At 41.1% G+C, this 15,686-nt stretch overlaps 3 protein-coding genes across 3 annotated transcripts; 2 read left to right on the top strand and 1 right to left on the bottom strand.

The window, feature by feature from the left end:
- Positions 1–4,054: 4,054 nt before the first annotated feature.
- On the bottom strand, positions 4,055–7,854 carry arl6ip5a (ADP-ribosylation factor-like 6 interacting protein 5a). The gene is made up of 3 exons (XM_079511038.1): positions 7,572–7,854; positions 4,762–4,979; positions 4,055–4,414 (listed from the first exon to the last, which is right to left on the bottom strand). The coding sequence occupies exons 1-3, from the start codon at positions 7,748–7,750 to the stop codon at positions 4,233–4,235; spliced, it is 579 nt and encodes a 192-aa protein (XP_079367164.1). The 5' UTR covers positions 7,751–7,854; the 3' UTR covers positions 4,055–4,232.
- A 258-nt stretch (positions 7,855–8,112) lies between these two features.
- Positions 8,113–14,377, top strand: trnt1 (tRNA nucleotidyl transferase, CCA-adding, 1). Its single transcript, XM_079511015.1, has 8 exons — positions 8,113–8,224; positions 8,482–8,617; positions 8,730–8,923; positions 9,196–9,334; positions 9,447–9,573; positions 10,480–10,673; positions 10,973–11,226; positions 13,176–14,377. Exons 2-8 carry the CDS (start codon positions 8,482–8,484, stop codon positions 13,419–13,421), a joined length of 1,290 nt encoding a protein of 429 aa, XP_079367141.1. The 5' UTR covers positions 8,113–8,224; the 3' UTR covers positions 13,422–14,377.
- Positions 14,378–14,526: 149 nt separating this feature from the next.
- Positions 14,527–15,686, top strand: avpr2b.1 (arginine vasopressin receptor 2b, tandem duplicate, 1; the record flags this gene model as incomplete). The annotated part of the gene is made up of 2 exons (XM_079510630.1): positions 14,527–15,358; positions 15,463–15,686. 2 exons carry the CDS (start codon positions 14,527–14,529, stop codon positions 15,684–15,686), a joined length of 1,056 nt encoding a protein of 351 aa, XP_079366756.1.

Here is a 15,686-nt window from a genome sequence, read left to right on the forward strand (position 1 = left end):
GGACGGTGTTTAAGATCCAGCTGTCTTTCTGTCTCTGCTTCTCTGCTGGACGCCAGCTGCACACAGACATCAGGGGGAGGTTTGTTCCAGCTGACACACGACTACATAAACAATGGTGTCTATGTGCAAACCCCCTTCCCCACACACACACACACACAGTACAGACCAAATTCAAACCCCAAATGTTGAGAGCAGATAATGTAATCAAACCCACACAATTACGACTCCTGTCTAGCTCAATGCAGGTCAGATCTTGTTAGTGGGCCCGATATCAGCTGCATGAAATTTTATCTAGGAGCTAATGCTTCTGATTATTTGTCAGATCATGTGCACTTCTGCATTTTTATTATGCATAACCTTCCCCCAAGTAATGAAAGTGCAATATAGGCGTATTCACAACTGGTCAAATTGCTCCCACAGAGACCTGCAATACACTGCAGAGGTCATTGCGGGTCATGAGTAACCACTTCAAACCTGGTGTCCTTATTTTTGGCAAGACATTATATACAGTAGGTGAACTTTTCAAAGAGTGTATAACATTATCTAAAACATACATATGTTTTTGAGAGAAGTGTCGACATGATCACAAAAAAACATATGCATATAAAAATGTATTAAAAACAACACAACAAACAACACACATTGGAGCCAAAGAAAATAAATGAGTCTTAATTCAAATAAAATAGAATAAATATAAATAAAATAAATATTACATGGTCAGCTGTGGCAGTGGCCCCTGCACCCGGATCTGAATCGGAATGACAGATTGTTTGAGTGATGAAGGTAGTTAACCAGCTTAGCTACGCCAAAGCCACTCTCGGGCAGGCCAAGCGTGCTGCCTGCACGATGGATCACACACAGGCAGCTCGCCTGAGGCTGTGCCTGAGCGAGCAGCAGAACTTGTATGTTGTATTACGCTAGATTACTCTCCAATTCATGCCGACGCGTTGTTGAGACAATGGAAACAGGATACAGATGTTATTCAAAAGACATAACACATATTGTGGCGAGAAGAGCACAGTGTTCTTACTGAACAGCATATGCAAAAAAGAACATGGTTTTGTGTTCATTGTACAGTATGGACTATGGAATAGCTGTGGTATTAACATCACATACTAGTGGTGGACTAGTGAAGTTTGCTCTGTCAAATTTGTACTTGAGTTAATGTACTGAAGTACTTGCTTTGGAAAATACTTAAGTATCAAATGTGCAAATTGTGAAGTACATTTTCATTGTAATATCAATGCATCGCTGTTTTTAAATAATAGTGAATAATAGTGATCTACAAGCTCAAAATGCATCACATTGTGACTAGTGCTGTCACGATCGGAAATCGTGGCCGATCACCTCATTTTCAAATGATCGGATTGGGAGCCAAAAAACGTGATCGGGACATCCCTATTATCAATATGATATCCATATCATGATATTAGACTGGATATTGTGTGTGATTTCAGATATTCTACTGTGATATGGCATAAACATGTTCTATAAAATATAAATATCGGATCAGGAAAAATCGGTATCGACAGATGCTCAAAATCAAACGATCGGAATCGGATCGGGAGCAAAAAAACATTATTGGGACATCCCTAATTGCGACCCATTGTGAGCTTGTAGATCGGCTATTTTCACTATTATTTTAAATAAGGCTTAAACGGTTCATCATAATATACAGACACAAAATAAATCTACTTAAGTGCAGTACTGAAATATCGTCCGCCACTGCATAATTATACTCTCGCAAAACAGCACCAGAAGATAAGTGTTGTTTTTGAACATGGTGCAGTAAAGAAATCCGTCCTTGCCAGGATCCCACATCTGTTCAGGAGAATGCACCACAGGCGCATGACTGTTGGCTGCGCTGCACCCCAGCAGACGCACACATGTTTTGTGAGGATCCTGCCAACAACACAACAGCTGCAGAGAGAGAGGGAGGAAGAACAAGGGCATACACTGTACCCCTCACAGACTTCACTCTGCAGCACAGAGAGAAAAGCCCTGCAACTCCACACCAGTCACTGAGAGAGCACTTACGCCTGAATATGTCAAGGTCATCAGGTGATGATCTCGCTTTCTCTCTCATGCATACAGCATAAATAGGCTTAATTCCAAAACAATATAGGCCTACTGTACTTCCGATTTCTGGGGAGGGGGGGGGGGGGGGGGGGGGGAATTGCCACTGGGAATTCAATTAATCCCCATTTTAAAAGCCTACCATTTAAGAATCTGTTTAAAATAATAAAGTTCCAGCATCACTCACTTTTATATACAATAATGGAACATCTTTCAAGAAGACAGGAATGTTTTCCCCCTCTCCAATCTGCTACCACCTAGATGTGAATAACAGCGTCAATAGAATACTCCAGATGCACTCCATTTATGTGCAATTTCAAATGGAATCCAATATGAAAGGCAAAAGGCTGACAGTGGCTAAACTCAGGTACGGCCCGGGGGAGAGCCTGCAGATGAACCCAGTCTATCATCATGCTCTCCACACACTAAACTAATGCAGTGGTTCATTTTTCAATTTTTTTTCAGAAATCTACAAAAAAAATAATAACAACAATTGTGTGAAAATAGCAGATATACAATCTCAGAGTGCACAGTGAGCTTGTAGATCAGCTATTTTCACTATTTTTGGAACAGGGCTTAAGTGATTAATTCATAATTATGTTAAGTTTGGGTCTGGTCCATAGCGTTAGGAGGGCGACCAGAGCTAGGTCCTGGGGTGATCTAATGCAGCCTACTGATTAGTATTGGGACAAAGTGGAGAGGAGAGTAAAGTTAGTCAATCCATCACCCAGGGGGGTGGGAGCACTGTCAAGATAAAACACTCAGGTGCAGAATGAATACTGATAGACACAGGTTAAGACCTCATGGCCCTTTGAAGTCTTCATTCATAGACACTGCAAGACCTCACGTGCCTTTGAAGTCTTAATTTAAACATTTGCACAAGGACCATTTGATCTGACCCAGAACGTAGCAGGCTATAAATCATAAATCTATGTCAAACTCAGATCGACACAATATGCTCATTTTGTGTGGTTCCTTTTATTTGCATTTGGGTTCCTATCTATACCCATTCATGTAGTTAACCGTTACATTTTATGGGGAAACATTATCCAAATGGGTAGACTTGAAAAACAGGCCAGTCCCTGGAGTATCTTGGCAGTGCTGTGTGTTGAGTGTGCACTTTTCATCTTTGTTGCAAACAGCATGGTTCTGATTGGTTTCATAACTTCAGTGTACTGGCAACAGCAACACTGAAAGCAATTTCTGAGACTGATTGCATACAGACTAAACACTTTTGCATGACAATTGCATGCGTTTCCATTGAAACATTTTTCTCAGCACAGTTACCCTCTTTAAAAAAGAAAAAGAGACCACCATTTTCACATTACATTAGCAGTGTGCATAAATAAAAAATAAAAACAACATTTTAAAACCCAAAGCTGCTTAGCTGGACAGACGTTAGATTCAATTAAATTATATTAAATTAAGTGACCCGAATCCCTTGAGTCAACTGCACTTCATATTTTTAATACAAACGTTACAGAAGATACACCAAATAAATGTTTTCAGTAGTTTAAGTCACTTCTGTAAATGGTTTCCTTGCTGCATATAGGAACAGTGAAACTGCACAGCAAAGATGAGAGGCAGTATTGAGGTGCCCTCATCACTGCTGTTCTTGAGAGAAGTGCCCCAACAAGTTCTGGGTGGAGTGCCAAACATCCTGAGGTAATGTGAAAGTCCTTTGCACAACAATGCTTGCTGTCAGCTACTCCTCGCCAAACACACACATGAACACACTTGCATGTATAATATGGTTTCATATTAAAACATGCAACAAGAACTTAAACTTAATACCCTGGCATCAATTGGTAATTTTAGGAATTTACTCAATAACCGTCCATCACCTGTATGTTGCTGTTTTAACTGATTGCTGAATATATAATTGTATTAACGGTTTGTTGTAACTAATATTGTTGTTGTATTACTGTTTTTTTGTATGTAATCTCGGCATCATTGTAAACAGGTTGAGATGAAACTACAATCATTTATGGACACAATTCAAGTTCATTCTGTTTTATCCTAAAAAACAAACAGGCAAATTGACCTATATGGCAAAACAGGATTGTGTACATGTGTGTTTGTTATGCTTAATTCATATTTGGTTGTGTGCCGCAACAACCAAAATAAGAAACCAAGTATAAATCCAGCATTCTGATTCACAATCCTTCCTTAAATTTTGCCTCCAGTAAATTCTGGATTTTTTGGAAGTTCTCTTCCTGCTGTCCAAGGGCTTCCAGCAAAATGCCCATCGGTGACCTCTTCAGTCCCGCCCCCTCTATCTTGTTCTCCAGTTTATTCTTCATGTTACGGAGGCGAAATGAAGAATGAGCCAATATCACTGAAATGCATAACAGAGCATATGTTAACTGTTTGGCATCTTTTTCTGGCAATCTAGTAAAGGTACAAGAGTACCTGTACATGTAAATGTATTGTGTAAAGCTTTGAAACTAAACTAGAACATCATTATCATACAGATGACATTCAAATTGCAATGTAACAGTTTTAAGTTACCGGTATCTTATAACTCAAATAACATGTTTTAGGCCTACATTCACTCCCACAATTAAATTCTAATAAAATGTATTTTTCCTCAATGTTCCCCTCATATTTTTTTGTTTGTCTTGTCTTGTTTTTACTTGTATTCTTCCGGTGGCACAAATGTTTTAATATTTCAATGTAACTTACTAGCCAGGGGGAAAGTGATTCCTGACATGAAGACCATAACACCTCCTACCAGAGACATCAACATATAGCTGGCTATCATCACTGCAAAGACAAATGCAGAGGGGTTCTGCCTCTTAAAGCTCTTGATCATGGCTTTATTCTCGCCGGCCCACACCGAACCCAGGAAGACCGCTGACACCACGGCCACCCCCATGAACATCCCCAAAGGGTTCAGGAACCTGCAGGGCAACAGGATGACACAAGGCAGGGCTTAATGCTTCTTTAGAGTAGACAGAATCGTTTTACCCTGTGGTCACTAGCATCCCCTAGTGGTTAAATGTTTGTTTGCGCTAAAACACAACTGCAATCAGACATCTATTATGAACCAATGAGTTACTGTCTGTCCAGGATGATATCATATAATTCATTACACATGTGAAAACTAACATCCTTTACAGTAAGTCTATTTTTTTTTTCTTTTTTCATTTCATTTTTTTCATATATATATATATATATATATATATATATATATATATATATATATTTTTTTTTATCCCAGATATACTGTTTTGCCTGTGTTGACTGACATTGGGAGAAAGACTCCAAAAGTATCAATGGAAAGTGATACAGTGGCAGCAGGCACTCCGCAATGGGCTGCAAACATATGAAACCACCCTGGCTCAACACCACGAAGCTAAGAGGACAAAGAGAAAGAAAAAACAACTGGACACCACCACACCATCAACAACTCCAGGACCGGCCTACACGCGTGTCTTCTGCGGCCAAGTCTACCTCTCACATGCTGGTCTTCTCAGCCACATCAGAAGCTGCATCAAGACCTAACTCCCAGGCACAAGATATCTATGGTCTTCCGAGACTGCCAATGACATATTGCTATATGTGGACATATTATGAAATTGTGTGTGTGTGTGTGTGGGGGGGGGGGGGTCCTTTCGAATTCCAGATGCAGAGCTCTGAATCTGTCTTGAGATATGTGTGTGTGTGTGTGTGTGTGTGTGTGTGTGTGTGTGTGTATGCGTGCGTGCGCCTGTAATAATGATGTCTATTTTCACAGTGTTTAGTGTTTACTGAACAAACCTGAGCCTACAAAAAAGGCATCATATGCTTTTTGACTTCTGTTAAAGTCTAACACCACTGTTAGAAATGCTCTCACCTCACCTTGATGATTACCATATAGTTACCTGCCAAGTTGGCACTACAACCTTAACATTACTGACTCTTCATCACATGGAACTCCATATATGGAACGGAACAGCACCGACATGATCGGTTGAATCTCCATAATAGAGCTGGCACAGTTCATTTACGTCTGACTTCGCATTTTCGCAATCATCAAACTGGATCTCCATACATGGAACTGACGACACATCACTCGGACAGCAGGATAACCTCAATAGTATAAAGGAGCAGAGCTCCTGAGTCTAGTCTACAGATGTGAACCAACGCAATCAGGTATCTCTATAACGATCTCAAATCCCCAGAATCTATCTCAGGACACAGGACACAGACCTCTTCAAGACTCTACTTTCAAGACCTTTGACTGGCAAAGTTTGACATTCAGAAGAGGATCAGAATCAAGGACATCTCAACCAATACGAGCCAATATATCCAGCCTTGCAACCCACCTTTGCTAGCTTCCTTTAGACCATCTTTCCAATTACACATGCTAAACATCCCGGTTAAAGTTCTAATCAGACACCACCGAGGGGAGTCCTAACCTAACCTTTGGACAACAGTCACTATTGACTTATTGAGCGTTGAATCCTTGATGAGATATTCTTCTGTCCTTTCTCCTTAGTCATGGAACAGTGAACAGCTGTAATCTCAGGACGACAGCACAGTAGTGGTTCTCAAAGTGAGGTCCGGTACAAAATTTGAATACCATAAAAACCTGTTTAACCCTAATATAGGCTATATTATATGTGAAAATTGCAGATATACACGCTCGCAACCTGTCACGTTGTAACGTGCTGGGAGTTTGTAGATCTGCTATTTCCAAAAACATTTTAATTACACAAATCTACTATGGGTTCTCTAGCACAAAATATTTTCAAGGCAATAATTATATATATTATTATATATTAATTATTTGGCTTGATATGAAAAAGTGTATTAACAGCTGACTGGAGACATAGGTTATGATGAAGCCTTTCATACCAACACTGTCATCACAGAATGGCACTATTATTAGAAATCTAGATCATGTTTTCCAAGGGTCTAGCTAAAGCCTAATTTATACTTCGTCGTACGACGGTTCTCGTCGGAGGTGTTAACGTGAAAAACGAGAAGGCATTATTAAATTGCCAACTAATCCAGAATCCAGATACAAATGACAAACAAACATATTGGCCAGACACCGTTCCCCCACTATACCCTCATTGGCCTATGCAGTTATTAGCAAATATACCACTATTGGCATCTACGATGTTTTGCAAAATATGTCGGTATTCAGCTGGGGGGACCCGGCCCTGGAGCATCGGTGGTTCCACGTCGGTTCAGAACGTTCAGTTTCACAGTTTCATTATGTCACAGCTTCTGAGCTTCATGGCGAGCCTTTAAAAAGCCAAACTACCTTATAAACTACCTTAAAAAAAGCATTATAAAAGTAAAAACACGAATAACTTGTACCTACCTACATTAATAATAGACTAAGGCCTATCATGATTCATGACAACAAAATAAAATGTTGAACAAGATCAAATACCGTGACATTATGTCACGCAGTGAGACGAATGATCATCAACACAGCCTATTAAGCAAACAAGCGCATAGGCTAATGCTGCGCATGTAGCACAATTTGTCACACTTACCCAACTATAAGGAAAACAGCGATGGCCATTAATAAATAGTTAGTTTGATAGTAAAGCAAGTTGTTGACAACTCTGTTGTTCCATTTCGTCAAGTCTTTCATATCAGGCTTGGCAAATCTATCCGCAGCAGGGAGAAAATCGTCCCATGTCCTGAGAGGTGCGAGTTCTACTTTGGCCATTTGTCTTCAGTGACTATTATTACTATTATGTATAGTAATACTGTTGTTATAATCTACTGTATTATTACTAATTTACTGACTGACAGCAGCCAGCAGCAACAACGCGAAAGCGGAAGAGCAGCCAGATACAACACTCTCGCGATAACAGGAGTGGTGAATTCCTTGACTCCGTCCTACAATTTATTGGGAACAACAATTAAAAAAGAAAAATCGTGTTATTTTCCAAACATTATTTCCAATAGAATGTTCAGAATAACCTTTATATATCATTATCATGACTATTTTTTATTTTAACGCAAACGTATGACGTCCCGTCGTCCCGCCTTCTTATGACGAAACATTGTCCCACTGGTCAGCGAACACCACACGTGATGAAAACACTTCCTGCACTACATGCATGTTGGCGGATCGCAGAAGGATGTCATGGAGTGATTGTTGCTTTTCATAGCGTAAACTCTTCACGTTCTGCCGCAGGTTAGTTAGTCTCTACTCTCTACCACTACCGTTGTTATTAGAAGAGTGAGTTGAAACGGTGTGTTTTGCAAACGAGGCCGGTACGCTCACCTTATTGGCCGGGGCGATCGAGGGTCAGCAATATATGTGACAGGTGACAGACAGCCAGGTCCATGACCATGATGGCTGTTGAGGCAAGGACAGCTGAACGTTAACTACAGAAACACACAGCCGCACGTATTTAAATTACCGTACTGTATTTTAATTCCCCCCCGCAGATGTGGAGCAGATTATTGAAACCTCTGGTAAATAGCAGACCAAGCTCAGTTTGGAGTTGCAGAAGTCTCATTACCATGAAGCTGAAAACCAGTCAGTTTCAGTCCTTGTTCACCGATGGTCTGACTGGCATAGCAGGTGAGCCTTTCAGTGCGTCGCCGTTGCACAACAAAATTGCACAGTGGTTAAATTGCCTAAATAGCTGTTACGTGTCTTAAAGTGCGATATCATGTTCTTGTGATCTTGGTAGAACTGTTTGAGAAGCACCAGTATGAACTGAGGATAGCAGGGGGTGCTGTACGGGATCTCCTGTCTGCGAAGCGTCCAGAGGATGTGGACTTTGCCACCACAGCCACCCCAGAGCAGATGAAGACCATGTTCCAGACTGCAGGGATCAGGCTGATCAACAACAGGGGAGAGGAGCATGGGACCATTACGGCCAGAGTAAAGCCCTCATTTATGCTCTTGTCGCACAATGGTGGTTTTGCATGCCGAAATCAGCAGCCACAGTGACAGACCTACAAGGTCACAACGTGTTGCTTCCATGCCGCGTTGTGAGCTTGCAGGTCGGCTGTTCTCGGTGTGAGACTTGGTATGAATCGAGCTTAAGATTGCCAATGGTCTGTTGAACATGTTTACTGTAGCAGAGTGGCCCGGTGCCTCTGCCTGAAGACCAAAAGCCAAATATCTTTAATGACATTAAATATCCTTTCTAGCTACACAATGAGAACTTTGAAGTGACCACGTTGCGAGTGGACGTTACGACAGATGGAAGACATGCCGAGGTAGAATTCACCACTGACTGGGAGAAAGATTCTGAGCGGAGAGATCTCACCATCAACTCAATGTTCTTAGGTATACCAGTAATGTGCAATCTCTAAAAATGGCCACTGACAAACAAGACTTATTACTGTTTTCTTCAGTCAGTGAAATGCAACACCATGTTTTGTGGTATTTTGTCTTACAGGGTTAGATGGAACCTTATATGATTATTTCAATGGATATGAAGACCTACAGAAACGTAAAGTTCGGTTTGTTGGCAGCGCTGAAAAAAGGATCCAAGAGGACTACTTGAGAATTCTGCGTTATTTCAGGTGGACTGACATCTTTTTACTAGTCCAAGATATACATTCTCTTTTAAATGAGCCTTATTAAGAATTTAAAGTGGAACTACAATTCATGTGCTCAAGAGCATTTACTCCTCTTAGATTGGATTTGGACATTAGTGTTTCATTTGGGAAGGCAAGGCTTAGTCACAATTAAAAAAAATATATATATTCTATTTAAATGATTTCATTGAAAGTGATTCAACCATAATCTTCTTTGATCATAGTTCAGCAAACTTAACAATCATCAATTTTCATATGTTGCTATTTGATTACTAAAAGGTAGTAGCTCCTGAACTGGCAGTAGATTCATAACATTGCGGTAAACAGACAGAGCTGAGCTAAATTAATTTATATAACATTAAAATGTTTGTGATTAATACCTGTCGATCATGCATGATTGGCATTTCTTTATGTTCATGATTGTTTTTTTGTTTGTTTTTTGTAAAATAGCCTCCCACAAACAAAGTTTGTGGGAGTTCTCGTGAGGTTATGGTTTAAGTGTACTTTATAGCAGACTAGTATGGGATATCAAAAATCTGCATGATATGATTTAATTTTGTTTTTGTATGATTTATTTATTTATATCTTTTATGTCTTTTATAACACATTGCAAAACAAACACTACCTCGAGACATAACATAAATGATACGTTTTAATCATGTGACGCCAGAGATCAAGTTTATTGTGTTTTTGGACACAATCTGTCCACCACCGCAGAGTCTAAGCCTAAGGGTTCAAATCCACCATGGTGCATGAAGCTTGTACGAGCATCTATACATTTGGGAAGGGAAAAACTAGTTGTATTATTAAACTGATACTTTAGGTATGGGTTTGGTGTGGTTAGCCAATGAGATTATATGAACTTAATGTCTTTCAATGATTTTACCCTAGGTTCTATGGCAGAGTGGCCTTGGAGCCAGATGACCATGATCCTGAGACCATGGAGGCCATCAGGGAGAATGCCCGTGGCCTGGCAGGGATAGCAGGAGAGCGTATTTGGGTAGAACTCAAGAAAATGATGGTTGGGAGCCACGCAGCTCATCTTGTGGAGCTCATGTATGATCTGGGATTGGCCCAGTACATTGGTGAGTGACTAAATGGATGTGAGTGTTTGTGGTAGTGTGATGGTTTGGCTTTGTGGTACAAAGTTTGTTTTACTGTAGGTGTTTTGTCAAAAATATTTTATTAGGCAATAGGCACGGTACATTTTTACTTAAGAATACAAAGTAACAGATGGGACCACAATTATGGGAGAGCACTCTGCAAAGATCTACACCAGCTCAATCAAAAAATTGTTTTGTACATTTCCATTTTTCTGAGCCATTTATCACAAGTTGTTTTGTAGACATTCTCCCCTCTGTTCATTAAATATGTCCTCACTCAGGTTTACCAGTAGATGGTGCTATTGAAGAGATGAAACGAGTGTGGAAGCATGCCAAGGACCACTCTCCTAAACCCATGACACTCCTGGCTGCTCTTTTCCGCTGCCCTGAGGAGGTAGAGAGGATGGACCTGCGACTGAAGGTGTCCAAGGAGGAGAAAACTCTAGTTCTCTTCCTCATAAAACACAGACGAGAGCTTCACAAAAGTCAGGATTACCCAGACAGCCTCAAGCCCTTCACTGACTTCATCATAGATGTAAGTTTGAGCATTCCCACTTAACTTAGTAAATAATCAGTGGTGTAACTAACAAATGAGAGGAGAGATTTATAGTTCAGGGTTTCTCAAAGTGGGTGCCGTGATGGAAGTCCAGGGGTGTTGCAGATTAGAATACTGTGATTAATATTTGGAATTTATCAATGTCCCTTCGATGTATCCACTTTCTTCTAGTCTACAGTAAACAAAGTCTCTTCACCAAAAATAGCTATACAAGATCTACGTTGTGAGCTTGTAGATCTGCTATTTTTGGTTAATGTTCCCCCCAGAATAGGGATGCTGGGGTTCAAGTGGTTAATCGTTAAGTATAAAAGATATTTTCAGTCTGTCCTAATGGAAACAAATATTCTCTCCAGTTTTCCTAGTGACAGACTTAGGGGGAAAGATTTACATACTGTAATTAATATTTTTTACGACAACAGGTGCTATAAAGTAACAATGGAATTCAGGGGTGCCGTGGATGAAAAGTTTATTTATTGCCCTGAGACAAATGTTTCAGTACAGTATTTGCAGTACAGATAGCACATAGCAGGATTATCAGCATCTAACATTATTTATATAAACTGTCCACAAAAAATTCTGAAACTTAATTTCGATCGATTATTTCTCCCCTTCAATAATACCAATTGGTATTGTTTTTCATATTATTTGTATCATTCATTAGGCACCTTTACAACAAGGTATAACTCCTCCTGCCAGACTCCTGAGTCTGAAAGTATCCTGCTATACGATTTGCTTCTGTGGGTAATGGCTCTCATTTTGAGCCACCTGCCAGTAACGGGTGTTTATTTTCTGGGTACAATAGGTGACGAGCGGGGCGCCCGCTGGCCAAGTGGTCCAGGCGCATGCCACATATAGGCTTTGGCATGACAGCGGGTCCCGTTCATGACGACCTTTGCTGCATGTCTCTCCCAGAAAAGCCAAAAACAAATCTTAAAAAGAAATAAAATAGGTGACGAGCATTCCCAAGTTGCATCGTACTAGCCAGGCGAGCATCGTGCCAGAGTAGACCGGTGCCTGTTTATAAACCCATTGATTGTTCAATTAAATTATTATTATAATTATATATATCATATGTATAAATGGTGCATTTATATGGCGCCTTTATCCAAGGCGCTTTACATATTTGTGCATTACATTCACCCATTCACACACATATTCATACACCGATGACAGAGGAAAACATGCAAGGCACCAACATCGGGAGCAATTAGGGGTTCAGAGTCTTGCTCAAGGACACTTCGACACTAACTCTGGGGGAGCCCGGGTTTGAACTGACAACCTTGCGGTTCCCATCCGCCCACTCTACCCCTGAGCCACAATAATCTTTTTCCTATCCTTTGTAATTGTGTAAATGAGAGAACATTAAACGATAAAGTAGGTAGATACAGAGGCCTCCAACATTATAATTAAAGGCACATTCAATGATAAAGTTGTCATGAGGGGATATCATTATAAATGCAGCTGTGCTGTGCATAATTGATAAAATAAGCAACACAATCTCAGATTATTCCAGGAGGAGAGAGACGGGGAGTGAAAGGGAGGGAGACAGAATAGGAGAGAGAGAAGGTACCCAAAAAGCATTTATTTTAATGTATTTCTTTGCGTGTTGAACTGCCTCTGCCCGCCCCGTGATAATTGCTGAATCATAACCCGGTCCTGCTTGCCCTACAACGGGTCGGCCCGCACATCACTAGCGAGTACTCTGACAACAGGTACAATGTGTATTGCATGATCCAGTGGGGAATGCATTCCCAACTTGCATCATTCCTGTCTTCCCGACGTACAGTGTTCCCAACTTGCGTGGTCCTCTAGTTAGCAGGTCTAGGTCTATATTCTAATCTAAATAATATTTGACTGCAGTAGTTCTGATGCTCCATCCAACAGCTGAACAGAAGGAATTACATTTCCACCATATTTTCTTTAAACAGAGTCGGGAATTGGACTCCCAGAGTAAAGTGTGCGAGCTGCTCAAGTATCAAGGGGAGGACAAGCTGCTGGCGGAGCTCTGCAGATGGTCTGTCCCACGCTTCCCTGTTAGCGGCCATGATCTGAGGAAGATGGGCATCACTTCAGGCAAAGAGATAGGCACCACCCTGATGGAGCTCCGTGACGTTTGGAAGACAAGTCACTACCAGATGGAGAAAGAAGAGCTCCTAAATCACGTCAAGAGCTGAACACTTCGAAACAATTTGTGCTGCAGAAGCTTTTTCTTTTTTTTGCTCATAACGTATCTGTATGGCATTAACAGTCTGCTAGCTTAACTCGTGTCATGGAGTTAACGTTCAGAAGTCCCCTGATGTCTCTTCCATGACAGCAACCTCCAACAGTTACCGATTGGCCAGACAGAGTATAGGCCTACCGTTGAAAACCGAATTCAAGCTATATCCATATGAGAGTTTGTTGAGTTTTTTTTACTACATTAGCCGTGGGTAATCTCTGTTACCTAACGCAAATTTCAAGAGTTATTACACAATCATATTGTGTTGTTGGTACTATCATATGGTGCCACCATATGAGGAAACATTTGGAATGGACAGAAAGAACTGATGGTAGCATCTGTGCTGTTACAGAGCTCTGCTGTTAGTTTATTTGCTGCCTGCAATAAAGGCCTGTGAGGATTGGCAGTCTGGAGTTGTAAATCAACATTGTGTTTATCACTAAAACTGAATTTATATAGATGTCAGTATTGCTACCATCACTGCTGTTCTGGGAAAACAAAGCTGTATTGCATTATTTCGGTTATAGAAAGACTGTATTTGGCTTATAATTTAGATTATTTTTGGGGGGATGTTATGATTTGTAGCAAAAGTATAAAAAATACTTTTTGAGATGTTATGTTCAATATAGTAAAGCTTAATTACTTGAGGCTATAAATACTATTAGTTTTTTTATGTCTTCTCCATGCACTACATTTGTATATGATACAAGTATACTTTTAACTGCTGTACACTGCCTGTCTGACAAACAGAGATTGCTCCTCCTTGTGCAGCTCAAGAGGTTATAAAGCCCACATGATCACACCTTATTCTCTAGTCTACTGCATGTGCAGGGTCCCAATCATGTTGTAAAGGAAGGTTGACGTTCATGTAGAATTCAACATGTTTCTTCAAATAAATACCTTTTGAGTCTAGAGGATATATATTTTTCTGTTCTATTCACCTTCACTTGCTTCAAATTTTGGGGTTTTGTTTATCCTTACAATACATCCTTCAAACTCACATATTTTTAAATGTGTGAAAGTGAAATATGACTTGGCTCAGTGTAAATATAAATGATACTATGGAGTCTGGGTTATCTGATACGCCGCGAGATGAGCGCTTGGCTCAAGTGGAAATAGCTCTTTTGTCTTTCATATTCATATGTGCAGGAATTCTAAACTTTGGACTGTTACTGGTGCTGTGGAGGCGGCGGAGAAAACGGCTATCCAGGATGCGCATCTTCGTTTTCCACTTATGCATCGCTGACTTGACGGTCACGCTTTTCCAGGTTTGTCCTCAACTCATATGGGACATAACGGACAGGTTCGTTGGTCCGGACATCATTTGTCGTCTTGTGAAATACTTCCAGGTCGTCGGTATGTTTGCCTCAACCTACATGATAGTAGTGATGACCATCGATCGCTATCAGGCCATCTGCAACCCTATGGTGACATTTCAAAGGCGCAGAGCGCGCTGGAACGTCCCCGTGTGCGTCGCCTGGAGCGTATCTCTCATCGGAAGTGCCCCTCAAGTTTTCATCTTCTCCCGAGTTGAAATTGCACCTGGCGTGTACGACTGCTGGGCTGACTTCATCAAGCCATGGGGGCTGAAAGCATACGTCACCTGGACGACACTGGTCATATTTGTGCTGCCGATTTTAACCGTGATGGTATGCCAGGTGCGCATTTGTCGCACTGTGCAACTTCACTTCCACATGAAAATGCACCGAACTGGCGACACGGCCAAAAGATCACTGTCCGGCTCGAGGGCGAGCTGCGTGGCCGGGGTGTCAAAGGCAAGGATAAAGACGGTGAAGATGACTGTAGTCATTGTGCTCGCCTACATAATCTGCTGGGCACCTTTCTTCACTGTGCAGCTGTGGTCCGCCTGGGACGCTGAGGCACCCATAGAGAGTAAGTAGGCTAAGCTGTTTCGCTTTAAAATATGCCCTACCTGAATAAGTCGACGTCACTAATAAATGCTTTATTATTATACATTTTTTGTTTCCATGTTGAAGCTGCAACCTTTACCATACTGATGCTGATGGCCAGTCTGAACAGCTGCGTAAATCCCTGCATCTACTTGTTCTTCAGTGGAACGCTTCATAAGAGGCTGGTGGCGTTGATGTGTGTCGGTCAGTCCGGTATGAAGGAGAAGGAGTCCATGCACGAAGATGCCGCGATGGTCAGCTCCGTGTACCTCAGTTTAAAGAGCCTGTCTCCAGATAAATCCGTAACCTGA

The sequence above is a fragment of the Electrona antarctica genome, assembly GCF_951216825.1.
Source record: "Electrona antarctica genome assembly, chromosome: 9".
NCBI lineage: Eukaryota > Metazoa > Chordata > Actinopteri > Myctophiformes > Myctophidae > Electrona > Electrona antarctica.

Bases quoted from the DNA above. Each gene is read 5' to 3' on its own strand.
- arl6ip5a (XM_079511038.1), bottom strand. From the start codon at position 7,750: ATGGCCAAAGTAGAACTCGCACCTCTCAGGACATGGGACGATTTTCTC. The intron at 4,980-7,571 runs GTAAGTGTGACA...GTTGCCCTGCAG, and splicing joins GCTGTTTTCCTTATAGTTGG to GTTCCTGAACCCTTTGGGGA. The intron at 4,415-4,761 runs GTAAGTTACATT...TATGCATTTCAG, and splicing joins AATCACTTTCCCCCTGGCTA to TGATATTGGCTCATTCTTCA.
- trnt1 (XM_079511015.1), top strand. From the start codon at position 8,482: ATGTGGAGCAGATTATTGAAACCTCTGGTAAATAGCAGACCAAGCTCA. The intron at 8,924-9,195 runs GTAAAGCCCTCA...TATCCTTTCTAG, and splicing joins ATGGGACCATTACGGCCAGA to CTACACAATGAGAACTTTGA. The intron at 9,574-10,479 runs GTGGACTGACAT...ATTTTACCCTAG, and splicing joins AGAATTCTGCGTTATTTCAG to GTTCTATGGCAGAGTGGCCT.